General features: G+C 43.2%; 1 protein-coding gene across 5 annotated transcripts in view; it reads right to left on the bottom strand.

Annotated features, from left to right (window-relative positions):
- Positions 1–8,539, bottom strand: part of ALDH9A1 (aldehyde dehydrogenase 9 family member A1) — a 211,455-nt gene extending 202,916 nt beyond the window's left edge. Inside the window, exons 1-2 of one of the 5 annotated variants that reach the window (XM_070746878.1) lie at positions 8,225–8,539; positions 6,904–7,099 (exon numbers count right to left, since the gene is read on the bottom strand). In XM_070746878.1, the coding sequence (XP_070602979.1) occupies positions 6,904–7,081 (178 nt within the window). In that variant the 5' untranslated portion in view covers positions 7,082–7,099; positions 8,225–8,539. Of the gene's footprint in view, positions 1–6,903; positions 7,100–7,750; positions 8,185–8,224 lie in introns of those variants that run through there. The other 4 variants (XM_070746881.1, XM_070746879.1, XM_070746880.1 and 1 more) reach the window with 4 other exon arrangements.
- Between the last annotated feature and the right edge of the window lie 9,291 nt (positions 8,540–17,830).

The following is a 17,830-nucleotide window of genomic DNA, read 5'->3' as shown; positions in this document are numbered from 1 at the left end:
GTAGCAACAAGGGCTCTTCTTCCAATTCCCTCTACTGTTGTCAAAGCACAGTCCATACCTTCCACTGAGCCACGATCATAGCAGTTACTGCCTCATATCAAACTTGATTTTAGCTGCTCTTCTTGCTTCCCCTTTAAGTGTCGGGCAGCCACGTCTCTGGATCGGCACAGGGCGATCTCTTCGACTCCAGTACTGAGGGTATTTCCCGCTCCCTGGGGGGTTGCCTTACCACCATGGATACATGAGTGTTTCCTATTCAAGCTGCAAATCCCTCCAGGCTGCAACTGCCTCTATGGCGACCAAAGGAGCCCAAAAACGGAGAACAATCCTGAGAGCTCCTCGGAGGCTACTCTGCTACGACGTGACGTCAAACCGGAAGTCTACTATTATTAACTTTCATCAATCTTCTATATTTCCAATTATATTTTAAATTCATAATGCAAAGTCATAAAATCATACAGTACATGTCATAAACCCCTTATTTATCCTATGTATCTTCCATTAATTTTAACTATGTAATTCTATATAGTTCTAAAATTCTAATCCAATTTTACGAATTAATACATCCTAATATTAAACAAGATCTAAATATATCTTTTACTATCATATCATATTTACTATCATATTAAATCCATATTTAATAATAATCAATCATCCCTCCTCAAATTTCTACTACAAGCTGCCTGGGGATGTGGCGCATTTGAAAAGCGTGCCGCTTCCCTGGGCAGCCAGCATTGCCGGCCAGTGCAGGGCTTGACGTCAGTGGGCCGCTGCTGCCCCGACAGCAACCCCACAACCACCGTGCTCGCCTTGTGTGGGGAGGGGCAGCCGCTTGCAAACCCCTCACATCCACCGCTTCCTCTCCCACCTCCCCACTGCCTGAGCCCGTGTAGAAGGTTGCTTTTGCAAAAGGTAGGCTTTTGCAAAAGGTAGGCGATCAGCTCCTGGCAGGGTTGAAAAACCCTGCGCTGAAGTCTGGTGCTAAGTGTGCCATGGCCTACTGCGCACCTTAGCGGGAACAGTGATTGTAGCTTACTAAAGCCGGTGACAAGATCTAATTTAAGGCCACAAGCCCTACCACTGCTTCCCCCCCTTGAAATACAGGGGGAGATGTATTATGAAGTGGGGGAAAAAATCTTAGATTTCAGAGTATTTAGAGGTAAGTTATAATACCTCATTCATTGGAAAGGGTACCCTTTGTCTGAATCCACATGGGTGAAAAGTTGGAAAGTGAAAGGGGACAGATTGGTTAAACAATCTGGAAAAGCACCAGGCCCAGACAAAATAACTCCTTGTTGCTTACAAGTCTGTGCTGACCAATTGGCCCTCATCTTCACCCAAATCTTCAACAAATATGTGCTATGTTCCTTCCTGCTTCAAATGCTCTATTATCATCCCAGTGCCGAAGAAACCCTCCATCAAGGAACTGAATGACTACAGACCAGTTGCTCTAACATCTGTAGTTATGAAAACCTTGAAAGGCTAGTGATGTCCCACTTGGAAACCATCATGGACCCACTGTTAGACCCCCTGTAATTTGCATACCGAGCAAATAGATCAACAGCATTCAACACTATTATACCGGACATTCTTTTAACTAAAGAATGCCGCACAAATCCCAGTGACCGGTGAGGTCCCACAGAGTTGGTCTCCTTAGGGTCCTGCCAACCAAACAATGTCGGCTGGTGGGACCTAGGGGAAGAGTATTCCCTGTGGAGGGCCCAGCCCTTTGGAATCAGCTCCCTCCAGAGATTTGCACTGCCCCCACCCTCTCCTTGCCTTCCAGAAGAGTTTAAAAACACATCTTTGCCGCCAGGCCTGGGGTTCCTTAGATCAGTGTTTCCCAACCTTGGCAACTTGAAGATATCTGGACTTCAATTCCCAGAATTCCCCAGCCAGCATTCACTGGCTGGGGAATTCTGGGAGTTGAAGTCCAAATATCTTCAAGTTGCTAAGGTTGGGAAACACTGCCTTAGATCTTCCCCCCTGACCAATGAATGCTTTAGTTTGATTGTTGAATGAATGATATTGATGGTTTTTTTAATTAGAATTTTAAAGACTGTTTTTTAATGTATTAATTGGATTGCTATTATTATTTCCTGTTTTTCTATACATGCTGTGAGCCGCCCCCGAGTCCTAGGAGAGGGGCGACATACAAATCCAATTAAATAAATAAATAATAAACTAAATCACTTAGCAGTACCTGAACACACTTGTACGTGGATCACAAGCTTCCTAACAGACAGGAAGCAACAGGTGAAGCTAGGCAAAATCACATCAGATACCTGTACAATTAGTACAGCCCCTCCTCAAGCTTGTATACTCTCACTACTTTTCTTCTCTCTATACACCAATGATCCATCTGTTAAACTACTGAAGTTTGCAGATAATACAACAGTGATTGTTCTCATTCTTGACAATGATGAAACCGCATACAGACGGAAAGTTGAACAACTGGCCTCGTGGTATGACCAGAATAATCTAGAACTGAACACACTCAAAGCCGTAGAAATGGTGATAGACTTTAGGAGAAACCCTCCCATCCTACCAACTCTCACAATACTAGACAACACAGTATCAACAGTAGAGACCTTCAAATTTCTAGGTTCTATCTCAAGACCTAAAATGGTCAGCTAACATCAAAAAAGTCATCAAAAAAGCCCAACAAAGAATGTTCTTTCTGCGCCAACTCAGGAAGCTCAGACTGCCCAAGGAGCTGCTGATACAGTTCTACAAAGGAATCACTGAGTCTGTCATCTGTACTTCTATAACTGTTTGGTTTAATTCTGCAACCCAACAAGACCAACAGACTTCAGAGGATAATCAGAACTGCAGAAAAAACAATTGCTGCCAATCTGCCTTCCATTTACGACTTGTATACTGCACAAGTCAAAAAGAGGGCAGTGAAAATATTTACTGACTCCTCGCATCCTGGACATAAACTGTTTCAACTCCTACTCTCAAAACATCGCTAAAGAGCACTTCACACCAAGACAACCAGACACAAGAACAGTTTTTTCCTGAACACCATCACTCTGCTAAACAAATAATTCCCTCAACACTGTCAAACTTTTTACTAAGTCTTCACTACTATTACTACTACTATTACTACTAGTTTTTTCTCATCATTCCTATCACCCATTTCCTTCAACTTATGACTATATGACTGCAACTTGTTGCTTGTATCCTTAAGGTTTTTCATTAACATTGTTTCCTCATTGCTTATTTGACCCCTGTGACAATCATTAAGTGTTATACCTCATGATTCTTGACAAATGTATCTTTTTCTTTTATGTACACTGAGAGCATATGCACCAAAGACAAATTCCTTCTGTGTGCATCACACTTGGCCAATGAAGAATTCTATTCTATTCTATAAATACCCAGATAAGCCAAAGGATCCCCCTGGGGGAGAGAGGGGTGGTTAAAGTCTTCACCCCTTGTAATCTCTCTCTCTCTCCACTGCAGGACACTACTCCCCAAATCAACACAGATAGTGAAAACTTCACACCTTAATGTGTGTGCATCTCCATTCTTCCTCCATATTCTGGGTCCTTGATTTCCAAATGTGTTGCAAAAGTTTCCAGAGTACACAACAAATGTTATCTATAATTATTTGTAACAAAAGACCTACATGATCCAGGTGCATATTTTGTATATTAATTCAGAGTTAATGTCAGCATTTGAGTGGCATATTACAGGTCACACTCAATATAGTTTCCGTTGGGAAAACAAAGAAAAGACCTGAGAAAAGTATTAATTTCAGTTTATTTTCATTCAAATATACTTATAATTAAATACCATATTTCTCGAAGTACAGTGGTACCTCTACTTACGAACTTAATTCATTCCAGGACCAGATTCGTAAGTAGAAAATTCATAAGTAGAAACAATTTTTCCCATAGAAATCAATGTAAAAGCGAATAATGCATGCAAACTCATCCCAAAACTCACCCCTTTTGCTTTACTAGCGCCGACATTCTGATCCTTGTTCGGGGCGGGTGGAGGCGGCGGCTAGGGGGGAAGACAGAGGAGGCTTCCCGGAGGGTGTCTCGTGGGTGGATTGACATGCGCGGGAAGCTGCCTGGCGGCTTGTCAGCCGGTTGGGCTTCCACCCTCCTTGAAAGTGTTTTCCGTGGCGACGGCAGGCAAAGGGGAATCCCAGCACTTCGGCCTCAGACAAGGCTCCCTGGCTCTCACTCCGTGCCTGGCACCCACTTCCTCCGGGGGAGTCCCTTCAAGGCGCCCAAAGCAGCTGGCTTTAACTCCCCACTCCCCCCGCAGGCTCGAGAACTGTCTTAATTGGAAGGAGCGGCAGAAGGAGAAGCAGAAGCGAGGAGGAGAGACGTGTGCCCTCCTCCTCCTTCGCCTATTGATCCCGCTCCCCACGGAACAAACAAGAGGCCAAAAAAAGTGAAAAGGCTTCTTGATAGGTGGGAGGGCACACCTCTCTCCTCCTCGTTTCCACTTTTCCTTCCGCCGTTCCTTCCAATTAAGACAGTTTTCGAGACTGCGACGGGGAAGTAAGCAAGTGCACAAACCTGGGCTCAGGTTCGTAAGTTGAAAATGGTTCGGAAGTAGAGGCAAAAAAATCTTAAACACCAGGTTCGTATCTCAAAAAGTTCATCAGTAGAGGCGTTCATAATCAGCTCCCTCCAGAGATTTGCACTGCCCCACCCTCTCCTTGCCTTCCAGAAGAGTTTAAAAACACATCTTTGCCGCCAGGCCTGTGGTATCTCATGATACGAACCCCTCGTCATATGAACTTTTCGAGATACGAACCCGGGGCTTAAGATTTCTTTGCCTCGTCTTAAAAACACTTTCCGTCTTACGAACCTGAGCACAGGTTCGTGGGCTCTCTTACTGCGCATGCGCTCTTACTGACAGAGGGATTCCCCTGCCTTGTGACTGCTCCCGATTGGATTTTCCATTCGTTTCCCCACTCGCCGGGATTCCCCACCTCGCGACTCCAGCCAAAGCACCTGGTCCAGATGACCCCCTTCCTCATCCATCTGCATGGCGGGAGGTGAAGCACTGGAGGGGGGGTGTCAGGCCGGCCCTCCTGCCTCCCCCCCAGCCAAAAACCCAAAGCCTCGCTGCCGCCGCCAGAGGCTTAAGCTTCCCAATCCTCCCCGCCCCTCGCGTGTGGCCGGCAAAACTCCCTCCCGAGTGCTCTTGCCTGGCGGGAGGTGAAGTGCTGGGGTGGGGGGTGTCAGTCCGACCCTCCTGCCTCCCCCCCAGAGCCAAAAGCCCAAAGGTCCCCACCACAGCACTCGCTGCAGGAGACTTAAGCTTCCCGATCCTCCTCGCCCGTGGCGGGCAGAACTGCCTCCTGAGCGCTCTTGCCTGGCGGGAGGTGAAGAGCTGGGGTGGGGCGGGTGTCCTGACACCCCCCCCCCCAGCGCTTTGCCTCCCGCCGGGCAAGAGCGCTCTTCTGCCAGCCACGGGCGACGGGCGGGAAAACCTCCTGCAGTAGCTGCTGCGGCAAAGACATTTGGGTTTTTGGCTGGGGGGGGAGGCAGGAGGTCCGGCCACCCCACCCCAGCGCTTCACCTTCCCCCCCCCAGCCAAAAACCCCCACCGCAGCAACTGCTGCAGGAGACTTAGCCTCCCGATCCTCCCCGCCCCTCACCCGTGGCTTCCCGAGCGCACCAGCAGTTCTGCTGGATACGGGCAATGGGTGGGACAGAGGGGCAGGGTTAAGCCTCCTTCGGTGGCTGGGGAGCTGCCTGGCTTTGCCTTTTTGGCTGGGAGGGGAGGCAAAGCGCTGGGGTGGTGGATGTCAGGCCGGACCTTCTGCCTCCCCCCCCCCCAGCCAAAAACCCAAATGTCTTCACCGCAGCAGCTACTGCAGGAGGCTTCCCCACCCCTTGCCCATGGCCGGCAGAAGAGAGAGGGCAAGGACACCGTGGGGAGAAACTCCTGACACCCCCCTCGCCACCACAGCAGCTTCTGCTGGCTGGGAAGCTTGGCTTTGTACGAAGCTTGGGGTGGCAGGAGGGGCATCCGGACCTGGAGAATTGACACCTCCCCCAGCGCTTCATCGCAGAAAACTTTCAAGGAGGGTGGGAGTGCCGTCGGTTGACAAGCCGCAAGGCAGCTTCTCTCACATGTCAATGCACCCACGAGGCTCCCTCCAGGCAGCCTGTGCTGTCTCCCCCCCTCCACCCCCTCAACAAGGATCTGAATGCCGGCAGCAATGAGGTAAAAGGGGTGAATTTTGGGCTTGCACGCATTAATCGCTTTTCCATTGATTCCTATGGGAAACATTGTTTCGTCTTACGAACTTTTCACCTTACCAACCTCCTCCTGGAACCAATTAAGTTCGTAAGATGAAATATCACTGTACTTAAAAACCGCAACTTGGAAATGAAATTTAAGATTTGACAGGTCACAATGAGGTCCTAGAGTTGGTTAAAGAAATTAAATAAAAAAACTTTAAGTATTTGGCAGGTGATTCATATTTGTGGTCATTATTATACTCTACATTAACAGAGCCTTTTCTGTTCTATTGATATTGATACTGAATGGTGGGGAAAAGTGCAAAGAGCACTGATAGCATTGTGCAATACAGTAGTATTTTCTAAAATGAAAAATCGCAATCATTTTGTAATTCAAAGCTAATTTCATTGTGTCTAAATATTCAATGTGTCTGAGTATTCCTCTTGTATTATTGGTACTGGCAGCAGATTAATAAATCCTGCTAAAAAACAAAAATATTTGAAAAAACAATATCTATTTTCTCTTGGATTAGTTATTACCTAATTATCTAAGGTGATGTAAATGTCATTTATATAACTTCCAAGTCAGCTATTCCTGTGGGCGTAATAAGAAGTCAACATTATATAGTGTAGAATATTAACTCTGTAAGCATTCAATATCACCATTACAAGAGATAATTACCAGTTGCTGGTTCATAGATCTCCTCACTGTGATCCCCATCCACAGGCTGGTAACGGGTACCTTCTCGGTAGTTGAGAGGTTGCTGCAGTTGAAATGTGCCAGTAATGGTGCTCATTGCAGAATGGAGTAAACGAGGAAAGCCACGGAGAAGAAACAATAAACTGGATCTAAGAAGCATCCGAAGTGTGAGGCAAAGCTGCAGAGAATGTAATATATGCATGCTCTGTAACAAGGTATTGTGTTGAAGTATAGATTCTTTCAAATCAAACCCATATGGATATTCATTTTCTTACAAAAATAGACTAATTTACCATGGTCTTTCAATATTATTAGTTTTATGACCCATCTTTATTTTCTACAACTCAAGTTGGCATAGTGTTCCCACCTCCTTTGATACACAAAAATAAATTTCGTGATAGAAACACACAAAGCCTGATGTAATAATTTCTTGAATTATTCTTAGATTACAGGTAGTCCTTGGTTTACAACAGTTTGTTTACTGACCGTTAAAAGTCACATCATCATTGAAAAAAGTGACTTAAGACCGCAGTCACATGATCAAAATTCAGGTGCTTGGCTAGTGGCTGCAGTGTCCTAGTGGCTTGATGCCCTTTTACAACCTTCTGTCAAGCAAAACTCATCGGGAAGCTAGACTCACTAACAACTACTGTACTGATTCACTTAACAAACATGGCAAGGAAAGTCATAAAACGGGGCAAAACTCATTTAACATTCCCATTTAACATCATCAATTTGGAGCTCTATCGTGGACATAAATTGAGGGCTACCTTTCTACCAGCAGCTAATGGATCAACAATTTAAGAACCAGTAAATTGCACATACATACTGCTAAGATATGGAGGCCACAATGGTAATGTAAGATTATGGCGGTTCAGAAAGCAGCTTAAAAAAATAGAGGCAGATGAAACAGGCCACGCCTTATAAACCTCGGGCCTAAAACCATCTTGGGAAATGGAAATACCTCTGGCAAATGGAATAAAGTGTGTTGTTCTGCACAGCACCCGCTCGGATCTACCGGAAAAAAAAAAATACTCGCTCCAAAACGAAAAACCCGAAAACAAAGCGCGTCCTTTTCGTATCTACTTTTCACAGCAAGGAGGGGGAGGAGTTTCCCTTTTTTCTAATCGGAGTTGAACCGCCTTCATGCGCGCGGAGCACGGTTATCTCTTCACTCCGACTGGGAGACCGCCCTGCCCGTGACGAATGGGAAAGCATGAGCCCTCTGCTCAGAGCTCAATGCAAACCCGGTGTAAGTATTTCTATTCAGGGATCAGCTTCTTTAGTCACCGCTCATACTCACATTTCAGCTAATGCACCTGCGCGCCGAGAATCACCCTTCGATATGGAAAGAGCCTTCTAACTTTCCACAACTCCACCCTTCTCTTATAGGAAAGCCCCTCCCTGTAATGGAGCAAGGGCCATCCACAGTTCAGATATTGCTTCACATTTGGGATTGCAAGTTGAAACCGCCTCCCACACTATTGGCTGCGTATGCGAATCCCTCGGAGGATCAGCCCACGACCTTCCATCGACCATTTGCTGAGCCAAGTAGTATGTGCTGCCTATTGCAACACTTTTAAGAGTGCTTCCACCGAGGGCCGTGTTGTCGTCGGCGCCCCTGGTCTCGGCGAAGGGAGAGAATAGGGAGGAAGTTGAGTTAAATGTTTAGTCAGACACAAATATTGCCGTCCTTGTCAGTTTAGCCTCCTAATTCTCTATGGCTTCTCAACTTTGCAAAATCACTGCTTCTATTTCGTTCATAATTTTATAATTATAATAAATACTGTAATCACCAGGGGATATGATAGCAAGATAAAAGGAAAACTGTCAAAATGTATTTTTGAGGAAAAACATCCCAGATACCCAATCCCGGTACTTTGTCCTGTATTTATATTTTGGCATATACTATTTTTCTGAGTCTCTTAACTATTGAAAGGGTCAGAGTCCTAGGGCATATACAGAGTGCAATCTAGCTCAACTTTTGATTTTCTAACTTTTAATTCCCTGTTAACCTGTAAGAGGTCAGCAAGGGGCATGCATAAGTGCACTAGCGTGCCTCCCGTCCGGTCCTATTGTCTCTCCTATATCTCCTAGATCAGTGATGGCGAACCTATGACACGCGTGTCAGCACTGACACGCGTAGCCATTTTCGGTGACACGCGGCCGCCGAGAAAAGGGGAGCTTTAGGGAGTGGCCAAGATGCAAATCTCCCTGCTTTCCAATTTCCCACCGACTGCAAGCAGGTACAGCAGGGCCACCGATAGGCCGGTACTACCGGGACTGGCGTCAGGGCCCCCCCCCCGGTTTTGGCCCGCCACCGTGTGCCGGCCCCCTGGCACCCATAGCAGTCATTGTGCTGCACCGTTCACTGTAGCCTGCGCAAGCCTGTGCCAGCGCACCCCAAAACGCCGCCCGCCCCGCGCACCCTTTTCCAAGGGCGCGCACGAACCAACCCCGCCCCCCCCGTGCCTCTAGCCCCGTCGCGCCCCTGGCTACTCGCCGCTGCCCCCTGCCCGCCCGCTTCGCCTCTCTTTCTCCTCCGCTGCAAGAGAAGCGCGGCAGGCATTCTCACAGCGGGGGCCGGCGAAGGCAATTTTCAGTGTCGGGCGCGTGGCCCGGCGCGCGCTGTCCCCATCGCCCTGCCAGCCCGCCAGGAACATTCAAAGTAAGAAAAACCATCGCTCTTACTTTGAATGTTCTGGGCAGGCTGGCAGGGCAATGGGGAGAGCGCGCGCCGGGCCATGTGCCCGACACTGAAAATCACTTTCCCCAGCCTCTGGAGAACGAAAGAGAGTGATTGCGACAGAGCAAGATAGAGAGAAAGTGAGAAAGGGAGAGGGGAGGACAGAAAGAGATAGCAAGAGAGAGAGAACGAGAGAGAAAGTGAGAGAAAGAAAACAAGAGAAAGAGTGTGAGAGAGAAAGCAAGAGAGAGAGAGAAAGAAAACAAGAGAGGGAAAGTGAGAAAAAGAGAGGGAGAGCAAGAAGGGGAAAGATAGAGAGAGAAAGAAAGAAAGAGAGATGAGAGAGGAAGGAAGAGAGTGAGAGAGAGTGAGAGTGTTTTTTTCTCAAGGTGACACACCACCCGAATTATGCTAGTTTTTTTGGCGAATTTTGACACACCAAGCTCAAAAGGTTGCCCATCACTGTCCTAGATCGTATCTTCCATTCTTATACTACTCTCATAATATCCTTCTATTCTCTAATTAATATATTCTATTCCTAAACTTTCACTTCTATTTTCTCTAATATATTTTACTTGAGTATAACCTCTATAAACTTCATTGTATACAAAATAAATAAATAAATACATAAAAACTATAGGTGTGCAAATTGTAAAGATAAGGAACTTCAGGCTGACTGCCAGACAGGCTAGCGAAATAACATTTTCTTTGTAATCTTGTTTGCAATATATGAATGCTGTAAACCTTGAAATGTGTTTTCTCAGCAAATTAATATGAGCAACTCTAAAATGTATTTCTTTTAAGATCTTTCTTTTCTGAAGCGCTGAGAAAAGAATTATGAGTTTTGCCTGAACTAAACGTGATTTGTGCAAGTAAAATGTGTGAGATATAAAAAAGAAAAAGTTTTAGTAAGCATGATGTGCGTGCCTGTTTTCATCTCCCTGCCTGCTGTTAAGATGGGAGACAAAAAGGGTCATTCCATTTTGCTTTCTGCAGAAAAATAAAACTGATTATCAGTAGCCTCGTGTTCAGAGTTTCATTGGATTTATCAGAATCTAACTGCATTCAGTGAAAAACCTTATTATGATTACTCTTATAGGAAAAGGAAAGCACCACATTTTCCTTTCCAAGCTCCAGTGTTTCCTCTAACAAAATGCTTAATACTGTATAACCAATCCAGAAATATCAGCACAGCTATTTAATGGAGCTAATACTGTGGGATCACAGATGTCTCAAATTACGGTATAGTTTTGAACAGCTAGTAGAGTGGTATTTAGTAGTGGAATTCATTCAATTCCTATTTTAATGAGGCAATTTATATTCCCAGATTGGTTAGAATATTAATTTAGAAGAAACCTCTGATACTTGCAACTGGCCTTTCAGTCAACATTTTTACTGAATCATCAGTCGATTGGTGCAACATATCAATAAATGCATCAATAAATTCCTTCCTGTGTTAGACTTCAGACAGTACAAACTGCAAACTAAGCAGTTTGATCCGTGATAATAAGTCAATACTGTATTGTGAAAAGCCAATATTGTGAAAAAACACATAATAGAAATAGGTTGGAGGAAGAGTAGGAATACATTTTTTTAAAAAAAATATTTCTTCTATTTCTGTAGACTTGCCTGTATATACAGCACAAAAATAGTATATCAAGGCACCCTTTCCTCTTTTTAGATATTCTTCTTGTTAAGCAACTGAAATAGTTTTACAATGAAGTAATGGGCTCTTAGCAAGTAAATAAGCTAATCATTTGCTCTATGGAATGTCTAGCATTAGCAAAGTTAAATTGAAAAAATACAGGAACAAAGCTTGTGCCACACTAAATGTAGTTGAGAAGGTATGTTCCAGAACCCCTTCATTAAGCAATGTAATTGTTTGAGCACAAAATCATGCCTTCTCAGTGGCATTTGCTCTATTGAATAGCATCCCCTGGATTGTCTCAATCCTGTTAGCCTTTCACAAGGCACTGGAAATCTAGCTATTCTCCCAGGCAATTAAAGGGGTGGTGGTAAGTGGCTCTATGGCTTCCTTAGCCCCCTGGTTATTTTTTAAGAGTTGTTTTAATTAGCTAAGCCAGAGTGGCTTGTGTGTGATAGGCTGCTAAATAAATTAAATACAAATACAGTAAGGATAAAAGAAAATATTGCCAGAGGGAAGAAGTGTGATTGGTAGAGTTATGTTTAGATAACAGGTATATTATGTAAGGGCTGATGCAGAACAGGTGAAACAATAATTTTTGGGCATCCTGGGAACTACAGGGAAACATCACTAAGATGAACATATCACTAGAGCAAGTGATTTAAAGGCAACCTCTAAGACAAAAATATAGGCAATCTGTAGCCTCCATGCTTCTCCTAACATCTGTAATAGGAAAGCTATTAGGATAGATTGTCAAGTAGCCAGTCTGCAAGCAACAGAGAAGAATGCTAACCATAGAAACATAAAAGATTGACAGCAGAAAAAGACCTCATGGTCCATCTAGTCTGCCCTTATACTATTTCCTGTATTTTATCTTAGGATGGATATATGTTTATCCCAGGCATGTTTAAATTCAGTTACTATGGATTTACCAACCAGGTCTGTTGAAAGTTTGTTCCAAGCATCTACTACTCTCTCAGTAAAATAATATTTTCTCAGGTTGCTTCTGATCTTTCTACCAACTGATCTCAGATTGTGCCCCCCTTGTTCTTGTGTTCACTTTCCTATTGAAAATACTTTGCTCCTGAACCTTATTTAACCCTTTAACATATTTAAATGTTTCAATCATGTCCCTCCTTTCCCTTCTGTCCTGCAGACTATACAGATTGAGTTCATTAAACCTTTCCTGATAGGTTTAATGCTTAACACCTTCCACCATTTTTGTATTCCTTCTTTGGACCCATTCAATTTTATCAATATCTTTTTGTAGGTGAGGTCTCCAGAACTGAACGTAGTATTCTAAATGTGGTCTCACCAGCGCACTATACTACAGGATCACAATCTTCCTCTTCCTGCTTGTTATACCTCTAGCTATGCAGCCAAGCATTCTACTTGCTTTGCCTACCGCCTGACCACACTGTTCACCCATTTTGAGACTGTCAGAAATCACTACCCCTAAATCCTTCTCTTCTGAAGTTTTTGCTAACACAGAACTGCCAATACAATACTCAGATTGAGGATTTCTTTTCCCCCAGTGCATTATTTTATATTTGGAAACATTAAACTGCAGTTTCCATTGCTTTGACTACTTATCTATTAAAGCTAAATCATTTGCCATATTACAGACATCTCCAGGAATATCAACCCTATTGTACACTTTAGAGTCATCGGCAAATAGGCAAACCTTCCCTACCAAACCTTCCCCTATGTCACTCACAAACATATTAAAAAGAATAGGACCCAGAACAGCACACCGCTTGTAAACACTGTTCCCTCCAAGGTGCGCACCTGCACGGCCACGCACCCAAAACTGAATCACGGCACAGGCTTTTCAAATGCCACGCAGCAGGGAGCCGTTTCTCCCCGGCAGACGGCTGATCTTCCCCTCCCAAGCTGTCGGGCGTGGAGAAACCCTCGTGGGCTCTGAGCCCTGCCCGGCTTCTCCAGCTCTGGGGACCATGCCTAGTCACCCGCCCACCCCTGCTGATTTTCTTCCTTCTTCCCAGCGCCGAGCGGGTTCTGAGGTGGACGAGGGCAAAAAACCCCAGGAAGCCTGGTCGGAGCGGAGGTTCCTCTTGAGGTAGACGGTGGGGAGTTGGGGGGGGAGCGGTGAAGGTTTTTCTCTGTCGAATGGCACGCGTGCGCGAGCTCCCCATTCTGCTGCTTACTGATGTCACCAATAGACACCAGCCTCACACCTCTTGATAAGGCTGCTCCTAACGGGTCCGTGTGGACGGTTGCTGCGCCGTTTGAATCACTGTCTGCCTCAAACAGCTGCCTAAAAGGGAGGGTTTCCCAATGGATAAAGCAAAATAAAAGCTGGGTGTCACTTCTTCCCATGCGAGGACGGCATGGGGAAGAAAACAAAGTGGAATAGACAAATATTGGCTGGGTCGAGTAAGTCAAGGTGAAGGGGCTCCATCTGCACGTTCGCAGAGTGACATTGGGGGCGGGCCTCAGATTTAAGCAGGGGTCTACAACATTGGCTTCTCCCCCCCCGCCTGCCTGCATGGCGGGTTGCAGAAGTTAATTGCTTTCCAAGTGGTACACAGTAGGTACACAGAAATGAGAGTAGACCTGGTGGGAGAGAAGGAGAGAGCGGGAAAAGAGAGAGAGAAAGAAAGAAAAGGGAAAGAGAAGTGGAGAGAAGAGGAGAGGGAAGGAAGGAAGGAAAGAAGGAAGAATGAAATGAATGGAGGGACAGAGGAAGAAGGACTTTGGGGAGGGTAAATATTTTTTTATTTTTCTCTCAATATACATTCAAACAATACATTATGTCATTTTCTTTTAATTAAATTCTCTCCTCAATGTTCCTTCAAAAAGTACACCAATTAAATTTCTATCTTATTAACCATTATGCCAAAGTGCTTCCTTCTTTCTTTATACACTTTTCTATAAACCAATAAAACCTTGTATAGATGTTAACAAAAGAAAATTAAAAACAAAACATAAACATATACGAATTTCAAACTTCTCCCCCCTCTAAATAGCACATTTACCTAATCCCAAATTTAAAAATTATTTCAGGCCATCTAACATTTAGCCAATTAATACTTCTCTACATTTCATATTTAATTATTAATCATAAATTTCAGTCAATTTGAGAAAAGAAAAAAAAGGGAAAAATTCTAAATATTCTCTATTTTCAATCAATTAAAAATCATTAACATCATTAATCTCCCCAACAATTCTAAATTCAATTCCATTTATGCATTAATCCAAATCAGTATCACCTACTACATATCTTATTATAATCAATACTTCTAACTATTAAAACAGATCAGCCATTCATACATTCATACATCTAAATAGAAAAAATAATTAAAGTTTAAAAAGAGCAAACCAAACAATACTCCAAGCTTAATCAACCCTACTCAAACTCCAATTTCTTTAATCTGAGCAGAACTTTGAACCGAACTCTTTTCTTTTTTATTTTTTTTAATCCCCTTTTAATCCCCTTTTCCATTTTATTCTTTTTATTCTTCCTTCTGGGAAAGAAGGACTCTGTTAGAAAAATAAAGGGGTTATTGGATCAAATTACTTGACAACGTAGTTATCATGGTGGCAATGTCCCAGGGTTTTGTGAACATCTTTTGGGATCTTCTGACAAGCAACTGCGGGGATTCACTTAATGACTGTGGCAAGAAAGATGGTAAAGTGAGGCAGAACTCTCTTAATAACCATCTTACTCAGGAGACAGAAACATTGGCCTCCCTTGGGGTCAAAACAGAAGTCGAGAATTATCTGTCTGACCAGTGCACTCTTTTAGAAGATCAGCAGATCAGGAGTCCATTTTGAAGCTCCACAGAAAACAGGGAGAAGGCAGGTTGTCCTTGACTTACAATGGTTCGTTTACTGACCATTCAAAGTCGCAACGGCCTTGAAAAAAGTGACTTATGCCCCTTTTTCACACTTATGACCTTTGCTGCAGCCCCACGATTGTGTGATCAAAACTTGGCTGCTGTTTCATATTTATGACTGTTGCTGTGTCTTGAGATCACATGACCCCATTTTTGGGACCATCTCACAAGCAAAGACAATGGGGGAGGGGGCAGAGAAGCCAGATTCGTTTAACGACCGGGTTTCTAACCAATCTATGCCCAGGCATGAAAATGTGCCGCTCAGACATTATACTTTTACGCCCACACTGAAAAAAAATTAGAGGGAACATTGCTTGTAACCAGTCTCTATTCAGAATACTCGCCATTAACAACAAACCTCTGATATCTACACTTTAGCCAGCTGCAAATCCACCGAACTATCCAGGGATAGTCCAATCTTCACTAACTTATCTATCAGCTCTTTATGTGGAACCGTATCAAAGGCTTTGCTGAAGTCCAAATAGTCAATATGCACAGAACCAGCTTCATCCAACACCTTTGTGACATTGTCAAAGAAATCAATGAGATTAGTCTGACATGATTTGCCTTTAGTAAAACCATGCTGGTTTGGGTCCAATAAGTTTTTGGTTTTTAGGTGCTGATTTATCCTCTTTTTAAGTAGAGTCTCCATCATTTTAACTATAACTGGTGTCAAGCTAACTGGCCTGTAGTTACCAACTTCTTCTCTACTGCCCTTCTTTTGGATAGGCACAACACTGGCCATTCTCCAATCATCAGGAACATCTGTTAAAAGGGATTGGTTAAACAAATCAGTCGGGGGTAGCAATCACAGATCTGAGTTCTTTAAGAACTCTGGTGTGGACGCCATCTGGACCCATTGCCTTATTTATATTTATTTATCTTTTATCCATATCATTTAAAAATAGAAAATATTTTGGTAGATCAAATGTGGATGAAGAGTACCTTTATTATAGTAAAATGTTTGATAGTTTGATATTTTTGTCAAATGTTAATTAAATATGGACTAGGGGGAACTGCAATTTAATGGATTTGCAACTGGATGAACAATTATGTGCAAAAGGTGTATAATTGGATAGTATGTCTATGAACATACTATGCTGGAGGGAAATAATGAGTGCAATTTCCAGGACCCAATACTCTTCAGAATTTTTATAAATGAGACTAGATTAGATTAGGTTAGATTAGATTAGATTTATTGGATTTATATGCTCTCCTCTTCATAGACTCGGGGCGGCTCACAACAATGGTAAACAAAACATAGTAACAAATCTAATATTTCGCAATCTAAATTACAGTTTTAAGATAAAAAATCCAAAAGAACCCCAATATATAAAAAAACAAGCACACAATCGAATCATACACAAAAACTACATGGGCAAGGGGGAGATGTTTCAATTCCCCCATGCCTGACGGCAGAGGTGGGTTTTAAGGAGTTTCCGAAAGGCAAGGAAGGTGGGGGCAATCCTAATCTCTGGGGGGAGCTGGTTCCAGAGGGTCGGAGCCACCACGGAGAAGGCTCTTCCCCTGGGACCCGCCAGACGACATTGTTTAGTCGACGGGACCCGGAGAAGGCCAACTCTGTGGGACCTAACCGGTCGCTGGGATTCGTGCGGCAGAAGAATAGCATGGGATATCCACAACATTTGCAGATGACATTCATCTAAGAAGATTGGCTACAACTATAAAGATTCACCTTTCTAATTAATTGCCAGATAAACAAGAACAAATAGTATGGTGCAGCTAATGAAGGGGTAAGCTGCATTCGCCAATTAATGAATCACAATTAAGATTACTGAGTCCAATCCTAGGTATCATGCAATAAAACATATATGCAGAAGTTGGAATAGTTTCAGAAGATATTAACATAATGTTTTTGGAAACCAAGCTCAGTGTTTAGATTTCAAAAGGGAAAATAAAAGGAAATACAATAAGCATGTAGACATATATGGGTCATTCCAAGTCAAGTGAATCAATGATTTTTTTACCCCTATATTTTTAATTTTTTTGAGATTTTGTTATTTGGTAATAGTGTGTCAAAGAATGCAAAATGTGAAGAAAAAAAATCTAGATTTTTTTAAAAATTGATTTTCAAAGTTCGGGAAAAGTGCAAATTTCAATGTTGCCTGCCTTTACATTTCTCCTCATAACTCAGGCTAGAAGAAAGATAGAGAAACAAAATAAACACCATTCTACTCAGAACTGTACAGGCCTTCATCAGATATATCACGAGTATATTTGTTAATATTTTACCCATGTGAACACAAACGCAAAATTGTAAAATGCATTTCCGAAAAAAACCGTTTAATTTAAAAATTTTCAAAAATGCAGATGTGCCTGTTATGCTCCTAGTCACATGTGTACCAAAATTCACGTTGGGATCGCAATGGAATCATATTTAAAAATATAACTATTAAACAGTGTCAATTCAAAAATATTGAATTCAAATCTTTTCAGCTTGTGGTCTAAAAGTGTGGGGCAGTGTTCCCTCTCATTTTTTTTTCAGTGTGGGTGGAAAAGTATAGTATCTGAGTGCCACATTTGGTGTGCCCTTCGGGATTGGGCCGCATAGAAATTAGATTAAATAAATAAATAAATTTTCATGCCTGAGCACCTGATTTTTTTTCACAGATGTCACCCAAGACAATTTGATGCGTAATTATTTGTGGCTCAGTGCTGGGGCAGAATAAGATCCCTTCCCACTATGTTATTCTGTTA

This window comes from Erythrolamprus reginae, chromosome 3, assembly GCF_031021105.1.
Source record: "Erythrolamprus reginae isolate rEryReg1 chromosome 3, rEryReg1.hap1, whole genome shotgun sequence".
In the NCBI taxonomy this organism is placed as follows: Eukaryota; Metazoa; Chordata; class Lepidosauria; order Squamata; family Dipsadidae; genus Erythrolamprus; species Erythrolamprus reginae.
Note: the sequence above shows the minus strand (reverse complement) of the source record. Positions and strands in the feature narration are given on the sequence as shown.